Source organism: Lycorma delicatula, chromosome 5, assembly GCF_047948215.1.
Source record: "Lycorma delicatula isolate Av1 chromosome 5, ASM4794821v1, whole genome shotgun sequence".
Classification (NCBI taxonomy): domain Eukaryota; kingdom Metazoa; phylum Arthropoda; class Insecta; order Hemiptera; family Fulgoridae; genus Lycorma; species Lycorma delicatula.
This window is the reverse complement of record NC_134459.1, coordinates 94,875,502-94,889,851: the sequence shown is the minus strand read 5'-3', so window position 1 is coordinate 94,889,851 and position 14,350 is coordinate 94,875,502. Positions and strand designations below refer to the sequence as shown.

Sequence of the window (14,350 nt, the reverse complement as noted above, 5' to 3'; positions counted from 1 at the left end):
TCTGAAAATCATGCTCATATAAGAGTTTCCTAAGAGTGCTTTCTGCTCCTTATATATTAACCTTATATTTTATATCATATTGTAATGTAATTATAGGTTGAAATGTGTTTCCCCTCCCAATTATGCTTAAATGATTGAACAATGGAAAACAAAATATGATGTTGAATTGTGTGACAGGGTGAGCAACTTGAAATGTATCTGCAACATTTGTTATATTTGCTCACAGGATTTATCTTCAAATTTACTGCTGTTTTAAATATTCTAAGTATTATTTTTCATTATGTTGCTTCATTTAATTTACAAAAACAGTACAGTGTAAGCAAACAATTTTTTTGGTGTTGAATAATATATCCTTTTTTGCATAAATTTTTTTTTATTTATTGCAGGAGAAGTTTGTAACATGTGGCCGTCTGTTTAGCTCAGATGATAATAAATTGCAGCAGAATTCAGTAATGTTAGAAGCTAGTGAGACTTTTAGCCAGGGTTTAACAGTTGAACTTAATTTGCAGCAATTAGTACAGCCTAATGTTACATGTAGTGGTCTGTTCCCTGGCCAGGTAGTTGCTGTTGAGGGTGTTAATCCATTAGGTGATAAAATAATTGCTCATAAAATATTTTCACCTCTTCCTCTGCCACTAGCTCCTAAGCCTTCACTTGAAGGTGCGTATTTTATTGGAATATCAGATAAAATATTTTTTACAAATTGAATTAAATTGATTTCCTTTTATTGTTCTTGCTTTAATTATTTAAGTATGAACTATAGAATTAATTGAACTTTTTATTTAGATTTTAAAGAATAATTATAGTAATAATATATAATTATAATAGTTGTAATGGTTATAATTATAGTTTTTCTGTTAAGTCTGTCAGTTGACTAAGATTTATGATTTTTGTGGACTGTTATGGGTTTCTTTCACTTTTTAGATGATTTGCAAGGTATTTTTTTCTGCTTTACAAAAGAGTTGCTATTCTTTGTTGAAGTAGTAGTACCTTTAATGTTTAGCTAGAGTAATTTACAAAGGGCCTTTTTTTCAGAACGTCATTATAATTTGAAAAAAATATGATTTAACTTTCTAATTCAAGAAGTGTAATTATTAATATTCAAGCTTAAAAGAATGTTTTCCAACCAGTTTTTCCCAGCTACTGCTAGGTCAGTCTGTGTATATAGTAGCAACTATTGTAGATTAGTAATCATTGCTACTGGCTTGCCAGGCCTAACATAGCTATAATGTAACTGTAAATGTGTAATACCCTAGTTCTGAGCAGACTCAGATCAACCACTCCTGAGATGTTTGGTTAATTGAGACCCAAATCCTTAATTAAAGTAATATTAACCCTTTGAGGACCAGACCTTTTTTGGGATGGTTAAAAAAATTGTTTGTTTATATTATTGTTGGTAAAAAAGTGTACAGTGCCTTAAGTCACTTAACTCAAAATCGAGAAACGATTTTACAATGGGAATCGACAGTGTAATAGAATTGTTGTCCTGTTTTTTGTTAAACCTGAAAATTAATGATTTTTTCAAGAAATTATAAATTTAGTCAAATTTGTAAAATTATTTTTTTGTGAACTATATTAGAAGCTTATACTAATTTAGAATAATATGCATAATAAAATCTACTACTTCAATTTTGCAAAACCTTTCATAAAAGCAACTGAAATATTAAAAGAACAGTTAATATTTACACATTAAAAATGAAGTCAAATGTTTTTATGTACACTTTTTACATTATCAAATTTACTATTTGCACACATGCTTGTAATGGCATTTTCCATGGCACCCTTCACTACATCTTGCATAAACTCTCCTGGATCTTCTTTTACCTTTAGTGGAACAAACAGTACAGCTTTATTCTTGTTTTCAATATGCTGAGTACAGTACACTAGACCCTGCACCTGCTATTCTTGAAACCATGTTGCCACTTCCTCAACTATGGATTCAATAAACTGGTATTTTATCTGATTTTACATTTTCTCTGGCACGGTTTTCTGTGTATAAAACAAATTCATTTAACACCATTCTTGCAAACATATAAAAGTTACTTTTTTTTTCAATATTTGATAGTCCTATGCTTGTCCAGGTAGCAATGCAGCATATTAAACTGATCTATTCCATCCATATATTTGTTATACTCGGTGCAAGGTTTTTTATTTATGGTCTCCCTTCTGTTTCTTCTGATTTAACTACTTCATCTTTAAGATTATATTAGTGGATAATAGCAGGACAGGCTGTTTCTTTGACGTTTTCTGTTTGTATGCCATACCAACAACATTATTTTTGATGAAGTAAATATTGTGCTGATTGATAGATGTCGCTTTAACTCTTGGAGTAAACCTTTTCTGTTTCTTTTTACTGTTTTCAGTAAAAAAAAATTGCATATAAAAATTCTAGCAAGGGAAGAGTAAGAAAAAAGTTACCACAAATTATACTCTTTGCTCAATAAATTACAAAGAGACAGCAAGTTTTTTATTATGTGAAAAGCAAGGCCATTTTTCTTAATTTCATTATTTTTGCCTTCAATTGTAGATCCTTTACAAAAAAAAAAGTTTGTAAAATATTTAGAAACGGAATTTCTTGATGTCCTAACTGTGATGGTGCTAGTTTGGTAGGTATTGCATCAACTGTGAGTGATTCTTCTTAGTACCAGTTAGATTCTCACCTGTAGAATGTGAAATGTACCGATTTTTTGAAGTATTGGCATGGTCCAGTAGAAGTTGAAATTTTTGACAAGGGTCGTATCAGACTTCATTGGGTTTTGGTAAAACCCAGTATTCATATTATTAACCATATGAAAAAAGTCACAATTGATGCAAAATGTGTTTGAACAAACATTTTACGGAACCAGGGAGTGCTTTGAGAAAATTATGTAGACCAGTAAGATTTTTTTTTGAGGTAGAGGAACCCCATTTATAGGTGTGAAAGCAGTGTCAGACCTGCTAACAGGTTCAGCAAGCTGTTACATAAAAGGACCCATGTTTAGAATAACAACAATAAAGGCAAGGATTTCATTAACTGTTACTGGTTTCCAAGAACCAAATATACTAGAAGGGAAGATAATCTCTTGCTATTTCTCACTTGCATGTCCGTTAGGTTCTTTTTCAAATAATTTTAGCAAAGGGGTAGTAAAAAAAAAGTTTGAAATAGTTTTTATCTGCTTAGTGTTAATTGGAGGGCAATTTTTAGAGCCAGATCTTTCATCAAAACTAAAATTTTGGTTAAATGTGAAGTTACTTACAACTTTCTTTCACATATTTTCAAAACCATTGTCATCATCACTTGCATTATGCAGAATCACTCAAAATTTACCTAGATGTGTCATTGTCGCTTGAAAAATCATTAAGTGGTCTTCAAAGGGTTAATAACAAAGAACAAAAACAAATAACACTTCTGTTCATATGTTATGGTTTTGTGAGAATTTTTTCTATTGAGATTAAGGTTAGATTATACTTGTATATAAAAATGCACTATCAAATGTCATAAATTAATTGTGTTGAATACTAATTTGTTCTGTAAACACAGAAAAATATAATGGTTGAGAGAAATAGGAACAGCATTATTCAAGCCAGTGTTAGGAATATAATTGGTTTGGTTGTAGAGCAGAGATTAAGCAGCCAGTATTATTCCTTTTTATAGACATTGAGGCTTTTACCAATTGACTAAGCCTGTTGGCAAACAGCATAAATAACACATACCCATGCATGCACACCACATTGCTCTTTACTGGCTAGCTCACATACATAAGTTCATAATTAATTTCAGAGTAAATTTGCAGATGTAACTTTATGATAGTTAATTGATAATACATTTACAATTATATAGTAAAAATATTATATTAAAAACGTACCCAAACAAGTATTTTTATAAAATTGAATATTTTGTATATTATTTGTGTAAGTAATAAAGTTACAGTCAGTAAGTAAAACTAAGGGAATAAGCTGGGAAAAATGAAACTTCTGCTGGTTACAATAACACCTGAATTTACAGATTACTAACATAACATTTCATTGAATTTATGCCTAGAGTTCTGATAGGTAGCATACAATAATATAATCAAAAAATGAATAACTGAATGCACTTATTGTTGGATTAGTTATTAACAGTTTTATTATTTTCAGTTAAGTTAATGTTAGTAGACATTTATCTAAATTTGTTTCTAATGCCATTAACAATTTTAAATTACTAACAGAAAAATAAAATTTATTTATTAATGATAAAGGAGTATTAGTATAATGCACCTAAATAATAATTCAGAAACTTTTTTACTACCATCACAGCATCCGCAACCCTAACTCTCATTACTCTAAAACAGTCTACAATCTTTCTCTTTCAAAATTCTATCTTTGACATGATTTATATTGTTTCTGTATCTGTTGGCTTGTATACTTGCACTTAAAGAAAATCTGTTGAGACTCATCTCTATCTTGGCATAAATTACCTTATTGTTAGTAAAAATTGTACTTTGTATATATTTTACTTCTTTGTTAAGAATGGTTCTTATTCTATCTACTTCCTTTTTTTCAACTTGAATGATGTATCATCACTGTTAACCTCATACTGTTTTCCCCATCGCATTTTGCTTTCAGTTAAATTGACCTGCTCATTTTTATTTCCAAATTTTCTGTCGCCTATTTTTAAAAATGTTAGTACATTTCATGTGTCTACTCATATCTTTCAGTCTCACTGATTCTTTTATACCAGTTGTTTGCTGTAACTTGTGATGCTGTTTCCTGGAGATGCAAATGTCAAATGATTTTGACTTCACAACATTTAGCAGAAGAAAACTTCATCTTGCTAATAAATAGTGAATCATTTGGGGGGAAGGTGGTGTTCTGTTGTCTTCCATATTTTAGTTGCCTTCCGAGGTATACCTCTGTCAAATATTTAATTTGGCTTTAAACTTAACCTGCCTAGTTTGGCTGACCTCTATTAACCCTTCAAGCCAGGAGCATGAGACTGTCACACACGTGTTAAAGTTGTATGTATCAGTGGGTGGCCTGACAGTCTCGTAGCACACTGTGCTAGTTTTAAAACTTCATAACTCTGCCATCTGTTGATGTTTGTTTATAATTCTGAACACGGTGATGGTGGTAGTGACGAAATTGTACAATGTGTATCATATACAATGGATCACAAAATATAAAAAAATTCAGCCACTTAAATTAACAGACTTCAGTTTCTCATTGAAACGCATGGAAAAGTTGGAAGTTTCTCATGGACTTGGTAGATCTAAAACACCCTCACCAGAGAGGCTTACTGCAAAGCATTTCATAGAAAGGATTCCACCCACTCAGAAGAAAGCAAAACCCTACAAGAGATGTGTTTTGTGCATTAAAAGGGCTGGAAAAAGAACAAGAAACCCCTTTTTTGGTGGAAGGATTGCAGTTTTGGACTTTGTGTAGATGCCCGTTTCCATGTTTACCACACTCAAGTCAACTGTTAATAAAATGTTTTAGTCTTTTTTCTGAAGGGTTTATATTTGTCCTCTAATTCCTGAAAATTTGGTTTTAATTGGTGTAATAGTTTTGGTGCTGTACTTTTTTACTTTCAGTATTGTAACATAGCTACTGCTTGGAGATTTAAATTATCATCAGTGTGGTAGTGTGAATGAATCATGTAAGCTTCACCTTCACCATCAAGATCCATTACTTCCTAAGTGGGGTATTATTTGATTTCACTACTTAATATATACATTAAAAGTAAATATGTAGTGTTTTTATCTATAATACTGTATAAACTTGTTTTCTCATCCAGTGCAAAATCTCTTCATTATACTTCACTCAACAAGATTGGTACTCTACAAAAAAGTATGTTAAAACAGATCTTTACTGTTGCTTTGTTTAAAGAACGTGATTGTTTTATATTCTGATTCATCAAAGAACTAAAATAAAGGTAACTTGTAATTGCCCATATCCTGGGAGTAGGCAATCTTATTTAGCTGATCATAATTTTAATTCATGCTTCTGTATTTATAGATGTATGAAAATTAATGTTATCTCATGAAAAGTACTAAACATTTTTTATTGTTCTTGTCTTGTGGTAAATGTTTTGTTTTTATCTTCAGTTACTTAAGACTTATCTTTAACTGCACAGGTTCTTTACATGTTGTTATTGCTGCTGGTCCATTTACTCAAGCAGATAATCTTTTATACCAACCTTTAGAGGATTTAGTATCATATATAAAACAAAATGAACCACATTTGGCTATTATTATTGGACCAATTGTTGATGTTGCCCATTCAATGGTTATTGATGGATCACTTGCAGAGACTTATGAAGAATTCTATAATAAAGTTCTATCTGGAATTGTGGATCAGTTGGCAGGGTGAGGTAAATTACTTTAAAAATATTACATTTTATAACATATTTGCAGAAAGGTGTATCGGGTAGTAATTAGATGGCTGCTGTTGTAACAGTTTTGAGGAGTCGCATAGCACCAGGATTTAGAATCCTGGTTGTTTTAAGATGTTAAAAAGATTTATTTCTATATGTTTTAAGCATAAATAATTAAGTTGCACATGATTTGAAAGATCACAAATTGTGAAAATAATAAATGCTTTTATTTTACTTGCTAAAAAACATTATTTAGGTTTGAAATTGTTCGAAAAATTATCTGAAAAAAATGTTTTTAGAATATTTTTATAATCTTTCACTCTCATAAAAATATGAAATATATTTTTTTAAATTTGCAAATTTTACAGTTTTATTGGTAGAAAATAAGTTTTCAATTTTTTTGTTTTTAATTAGTGTATTTTAAATTATATAAATGTTAATAGTTAATGTTTAACTTTCTCACGTAATAAAGTTTATTGAAGAAATATGATAAGCATAAAGCAACTACACTTCATGATACCACTTTGATATCTCTTTCCAATTAAGCAGGTGCTTTACCAGTAGCTACTTTGGGTCTTTCTGAACAAACTTTGCAGCATCAAGTTGCTGGAACCTTTTTCAAGAAGTGATGAACTGTATTGGTTAATTTTTATTAGTTTTTAGTTTATCTGTTACATATTTAGAAAATTTGTTAATTTAAGATTTGATGGTTTTATAATTGATTGTGAAAAATTGAAAATGCATCAAATGGAGTGAATTTATTAATTTAAGATTTGATGGTTTTATAATTGATTGTGAGAAAAATTGAAAATGCATCAAATGGAGTGTTGTCTTGTATATAGTGGTTATAATCTCACTAAATTCAGTGAAAGAGGACAAATTGTCACTAAATAGCCAGCCAACCAATCTTTTTGCCTTGGAATTTTTTTCTATACCTATTTGTTTATATTCTATGTATAATATTCTGAAAAGCAGTAGATTGTGGAGAGATGGAGGAGACCCTGTAAAAGAATGATGTGCATAATATTAATCTGCCTGCCAGCTTCTGTGGTGTGAGTGGTAATATCTTGCCCTTTTATTCGGAGGTCCTGGATTCAAATCCTTGTCAGGCATGGCATTTTCACGTGCTACAAAAAAATTGTCATTTATCTCATCCTCTGAAGTAATACCTAACAGGGTCCCAGAGGTAAAAAAAAATTAACCTTGTCTACATTACATATTGTACATTGTGTGTGACTCTCAACCAGATGTGCTCTTCAGCTTGAAGTTTATACTGGCAACAGGGATGATAATTCAGTTATATCACTATCCCAGAACCTAATGTCTCAGTATCTTGACAAAGGGTATTCTGTATTCATGGACAGATCCTATACTTCACCGGCTTATTTGATTTTTTATGGCAGATAAAAACAAAAGCTCATGGTATATCCATGTCGAATTGCAAAGAGTTGCCTAAACAAAATGTTGTATCAGAAAAAGTGAGGAAATCTAGATCTATTTTCATGAGACGTGAACATCTTCTATGTCTGTAATGGAAATACACAACAGATGTTATAGCATTGTCCACAGCTCACAAAATGACTCTTAACAATGTTGAAGTTTGTTTAAAGGAGGTTATAATTACAAAATCCAAGCTTGATGTCATGGTTGACTATAATAAAAATAAAGCCAGTGTTGATAAAAATCACTAAATCATTGCCTATTATCCTTTCAAGAGGAAAGACATGAAATGGTGGAAGAAACGCTTCTTTAATTTTTTTATGAGGGCTATTTCAAATCATTTAGCTTTTATCGTGAATCCAGACCTCCAAACTTGAGAAAAAAAATACTGGAAAAGTTTATTGAGTTGCTTACGAGTAGAATTGGGCAATAAGGGTGGATCTTCTGCTCAAGAAACGATTCCTATGTGTGTTACTTCAAACACTCACTGTACATCACTTTTCATATAGGATTTCTCCCACAGAACAAAAAGCTTGGGCAACACGGGTCTGTAAAGTGTGTTTGGAAAAGAGTAAAGCATCTGCTGGGAAAGCATCCCAACCTCATAGGGGAAGATGCTTCCGGTTGCCACCCCTTGTTCCTAGCCCTGATGGGCTTTAACGAGACTATTGGAAAAGCAGGAAGACCAAGAAACTGGTTGTTGGTGTTCCGACTGTGGTACAGCATTGTTTCTTGTGTCTACTGGATTGTTTCAAACTATACCATACTAAAGCCAAATACATATAGACTAATTTCACATCTACTTTTTTCTACATATTTATTATAATTAAGTGAATACTATAGGTTTTTCAGTTTGTAATAATTTAGAGATAGTACTGACTTTATTTTGGTTTTCAATCCTGTAAAATAGTGAAAAAGCATGCAGTACAGTGAACTTAAGACCGTCAATTTTATTTTTGCACTTTTTAAACATTTTGAATGGATCATAACACATGGTGAATGGTCAAATTTTTTTTTTTTTTTTCATTTATACACTAAAGTAAACTGCATGATTTGATCTTAAAATGGTACATAATCTACTTGTCTTCAATTCAGATTTGTTTAAAACAAATATTAAAAGCCACCAGGTCTGAGCATGGTTACAATGGCTAGGCTTCAGTGTGTTAACACAGATTTTATAAGTATAATCCACAAATTTAGGTCTTTATTTTTTCATAAAACAAAGAAGTTGTTATTGAATTAGAAGGCCAGAAAATTAGTTAACATAAGTTGCCAAGCATGAACAAGTAAGAAATTTACAAATACACTTAACCATACAGGAGTGATTGTTCAGCATAGACTGTATAAATCCAGTGTTTTTTCATTGTGCACAACATGCATAGCGTGTGGTGGTTTTTTTCCCAGACTTTTTAAGACATTTTATATTTTAAAGCATATTAGTGTTTACAATCATTATATTTAAGTGAGGTAAAAACAAAAGAAATTCAGCATGGAGGGTTAATACACTGATGAAAAGCAAGCAGTAAATGTGGAAAAAAATTCTGACTGATTTATTTTCAGCCTTAAAAAAGTTTGTTAATGGTATTCAAAATTGTTACTTCTGTATAGGTTTTTCGTCCAAGTAAAAATATAATAGCCATGTCATATTCATTTATTTATATAGACTTTTCAATTTATACCTTCTGAGGTAATTATGTTGATTTTTTTTAAACATGTTTAATTCTCGTAAAAAAGGGTAAATAGAGATTAAAAAAAATTGGCTGTGTAATCTTGCAAAAGAATGTAGTAAACTTTGATGCTCTGTTATTTTTAAATCTCCAGCAGATCAATTTCTGCGTATACATGGATCTAAATTTTTATTTATTTTTTATTGTAATTTCTTGCTTGATTTGGAATGTGTCGTTTGTTTTGAAACTTGAATTTCGGTCTTGATATTATTTCATTCTGCCAAAAAATTCAAGTATCCAGCAGTTCAGAGCAATGGAAATTTTCAAGTGAATTTGCTTAACTGTTTTCAGAAATAGCTCAGCACAACTACATGTTGCTAAGTTGCTTATAGAAATTAGTATTAATTATATGCATTGTGCATAGTTATACGGCAGTCAATTAGATTGATAGAATTGTATATTTGTAGCGTATGAGAAAATGTCAATTCAGTTAGGGATTTGAACCCAGAACCATATAGTTCAACCTAAAGGAAAAGAAAATAGAAAGGAATGTTGTAATATTTTTATTAGTTTTAATTTTGTTTAATAATGTTTAATTGCTTTGATTCCAGTTGTCAGACACAGGTGGTGGTTGTAGCCAGTGCCAGAGATGCTGCTCAATGTCAAGTGTATCCAGTTGTCCCAAATGTTAAAAGATTATCCTCGAGAGTTATCTATGTTAACGACCCAAGCTTGTTAACTGTAAATGGTCTTGTGATTGGTGTTTCTGCTACAGATGTACTGATGCATCTCAGTAGAGAGGAAATGCAGTTGTAAGTGTTTGATATTCATTGAATAGAGCATGAGTAGTGTGCTGATGTGCATAAAATTTTTAAATAAGTTCAATCTATTTTTTTAAGAATTTTACTTTCTTATAATATTTTAATTAATTTATTACAGACCAAGTCAGTGTGGTGGAGATCGTTTAGGAAGGTTAGCTGGTCATTTACTTAGTCAACATAATTTTTATCCCCTTCATCCTCCTCCAGAAGATGTATCAATTGATACAGCACTATGGGAAAATTTATGTGGTCTCTCAGTTACACCACATATATTGATATTGCCTTCTGATCTACGTTATTTTATTAAGGTAATTGGTTTTTTGCTTTATTATAATGTTAAAATTACATTATATGATTCTATTTTGTTGATTTTCATGTATTTTTATTTTGTAAGTTAAATTTTGATGTATAATTTTATAATTTAAGAAATACTTGGATGTTTGATCTATTTACTGGCAATGAAAAAATTATAACTCAATGTTAGAAATATTGAAAAAATTAATTTTTAAAATTAAGTGTTACGATATTTATATTAACTGTAAAATATAGCATTTAATAAATGTTTGTTAATGATCATTTTTATAATAAATTTTCATTAATTTGAAAATAATTAAATTTATTAGCTTTAGAAGTATTCTCTAATTATGGCCAGGGAATGGAAATAAATATTTTTATTTTATAAAATTAATTTTAATTATAATACTGTGAAATCTTGTTAGAAACTGCATCAAAGAGGCCAGTAGTTCTTACAATTATAACTAGATTCATATTGTAGAGGGTTGATGAAACTTAACCATTTTCCTATATTTTATACACAGGAACAGTGTTTTAGAATTTTATGACAAAGTACTTGGATATTTTCATTAAATACAGAAAAGAAGAAATGTGTACTTACTCTTAAGAGAATAAAGACACCTAACTTCTTTGAAAAATATTCTGTTCAATGTAGTTAATAGGCAAAATATTTTTTGGTACACAATGCAGAAAACACAAAAACTCTTTGAAAATGCAATATTTACATAAAATTAAAACTGACATATATTTACACAATATACACTTGTATCTAGCCCCATAATGTGGATGTATATATATTGGGAACCAGATAATTAAATATGTGGCCTTTAATGTTGGTACTTATCCTTCTCGCACAAATTTTTAGATCCCTGAAACATTAAATAAATTGTGGAAACATTAAGGAATAGATTTAACTGCCATATTCAAGACTATAAACTTGTTTTTCTTCATTTTAGGCATATGATGGATGATTATTTTATTTTAATACTTTCAGCGCCATGTATAAAAAAAAGTATATACAGTGATAACTTTATTTATGTTCTGTGTGCATAAAATCTATACAAACATGATCAATTTTACTAGGCCACCCTAAAGTCTAAAAAAAACATACATCTGACCCAAATAGTTTTTCTTCAAAAATTAGCTTTGTTATTAAATATTAAGTAGCTTAATTTATTAAAATTACATTTTAGTCAAATTTATTTCAATTTAAATGCATGTATAAAATGTACCCACCTGATTTTTGGAAAAGTGTTTACTAAAATTGTGTGCAATGACATAATTACTTTATGTAATTATTATATTACATATAATTATTTTAATTTTATGTTATTTAATCTATCGTTTGCACTACTTACAAAAAGTAAACTGCTTCTTTGTCAGATTTATGAACCTTAAAGACCATTCCATACACATAAATTTCTCACATGATACACATTTCAAAGCTACTGGTGGTTATTTCTTTAGAGCAATCTTTCTATCAAGTTGTTTTGAAAAAGTAGTATAAAATATTACATATCTTCCAAACTATGTCATATCATTGACAACTGCATTAAGTCATTCAAAAAGAATTTTCTTGTACTGTTTCACTCTTATTGTGGAAGCATAAGGTGTTAATTGATCTGAAACATCTGTAAATGATTTTGCTGCATTGTACTCAACAATTGTTAGGGGTTTTTCATAGTGTCTCATTTTGTCTGAATTTCTGCCATTTTCCTACAATGACTGCTGGTACTCTGATTACAAATAATTTCTTCCCTTCTTAATTTTGATGACATCACATTAGGAAGGATTAAGTTTCCTTTTACAGTAAAAGATATTCACATGATGAGTTTGTTTTTCATATAATACTTGGGTAAGGCTTACACTTACATAATAATTATCTGGATATCATACAGTCCTCACCAAGTAAAGGTGCAGTCAATTCTTAAACAACCTTTTCAGAAGTTGGCATTCCTCAATTCTTTCTCTTTTCCACAGTATAATTTTAATCTCTAAGTAGATAACCTCCTTTTAGCATAATTTAAATATTTTAAGTCCATACCTGTGTGGGTTATCTATTGGCAGAAACAAATTCCTTCCACAGAAAGGAACCATACTCATCATGCATGTATTCTCTCCTGGATTATATACATATTGAGATTTATTCATTAAATTAATGGGGTTATTTTGAAAGCTCTCATTTAATGGTAATTTATCATTGTCTGATGCATGAATCATACTTAGAATCTTCCAAATCTATTGGCTGACATTATTTTTCAAACTCTTATTTGAATAGAGTGAATTATAGTCACGCAGTTTAGATTGGAATCTAGTCCCATCCATATCACTGAATCTAAGAACTGAAGTTCAATTTTACCATTGTGTTTTCACTTTGCAAAGCGTGAATGCGGATGATCAGTATCCTTTAAAATAGCTTGAGTAATACATTGTTACACGTAATGGTTAATCTCGAGTATTAAATAATAGAATAATAAACAGATATTGTATACTACCTTGTTTTAGCTTCTGACAACAACTTCATTAATACCAGGAAGATAAGTTAGATTAAAATCGAATAACGTATCCCCAGTTACTGCTCCCCAATGTAATGAGGTCCAAACTTATGTGAATTGGTTTCGGCAACATTATTTTCTTCAGGCAGTTAATCTAGATTATTCTCATGAGGTAATGCATCTGCATTATCTCCTTGAGCAAATTCATTTTCACTAATTACATTACTTTATGGTACTGGTACAGGAAGTTTAAAGATATTAACATAGTTACTATCTGAATCACTAGATTCACTTTCAGCATTATTTACATCAAATATAGGATCATCAGAATTGGAAAGATCACAATATTCACTGAAGTCAACTATCATTGTTATTAAGAAATTATTCCTGATTTCTTGAGAATCCCATTTAGTATGAACAGCGGTTAGTTTTATGAAGCCAATTTACATAAACAGCAATCAAATCTGTTACAGTGTAAAGACCACAATACAAGTTTAATACAAATATACATGATAATGTCTGCTTCCAAAAGTCAGCTGGCTGTATGTAGCTGACAGGTCTACCAACATAATAAATTGTATGACCCAAAGGAATATAAATGTTTCACCAGCCCAGATTTAGATATTAGCTCATTTAAATTTTAGCTAGGGTGTATAACATTGTTACACAGTCTTCTGAACATGGACACATTGCGTGAGACACAATACAGAGAAATTGCACTTTGTACATATCATTGTCAGTATGAAAAGTAATAGGAACTATTGGTGTAAAAACATTATTTAAGATTGGTCCAGAAAGTGTTAAATAACATCTTTTTATTTTTACAGAATGTGGGCGATTGTGTTGTTGTCAATCCTGAACGCTTAGCAAAAGGTCAAGCTGGAGGATCATTTGCTCGATTGTGTGTAAAAGCCACTAAAAATGTAAATGATTGGATGCCTACAACTCATATCTGTGGTCAAATATTAAAAATATAGATTTAAAATTTTATTTTCTGTAAATATCTTTACATAGGTGGAATAAATATCTATTAAGTTATGTACTGGTTTATTTTTTCATCATTATTATTTTAATTACTGAATTCTGTAATAGATTATTTTATTCCTTTTATCCAAATGTTTCAGTAGAATAAACATCATTATACCTGTAGTATTTCTTCTATTTATTTTGCAAAGTATATTTCAATAGTAGGAGCAGTTATCAGTAACATCTAAAAAAAAAAAAAAAAAAAACAGTTTAATAAATACCAGTTTATTTTTCTAAAATTAATCACAGTTTGTTTACAACAACAAAGAACACAAG

At 30.2% G+C, this 14,350-nt stretch overlaps 1 protein-coding gene across 3 annotated transcripts in view; it reads left to right on the top strand.

The window, feature by feature from the left end:
- The window catches only part of PolA2 (DNA polymerase alpha subunit B), a 55,669-nt gene extending 41,583 nt beyond the window's left edge, over positions 1–14,086 (top strand). For all 3 annotated transcript variants that reach the window (XM_075366687.1, XM_075366686.1, XM_075366688.1), the window contains 5 exons: positions 387–660; positions 6,092–6,323; positions 10,050–10,250; positions 10,378–10,567; positions 13,876–14,086. In XM_075366687.1, the coding sequence (XP_075222802.1) occupies positions 387–660; positions 6,092–6,323; positions 10,050–10,250; positions 10,378–10,567; positions 13,876–14,025 (1,047 nt within the window). In that variant the 3' untranslated portion in view covers positions 14,026–14,086. The remainder of the gene's footprint in view (positions 1–386; positions 661–6,091; positions 6,324–10,049; positions 10,251–10,377; positions 10,568–13,875) is intronic.
- The last annotated feature ends 264 nt before the right edge of the window (positions 14,087–14,350 follow it).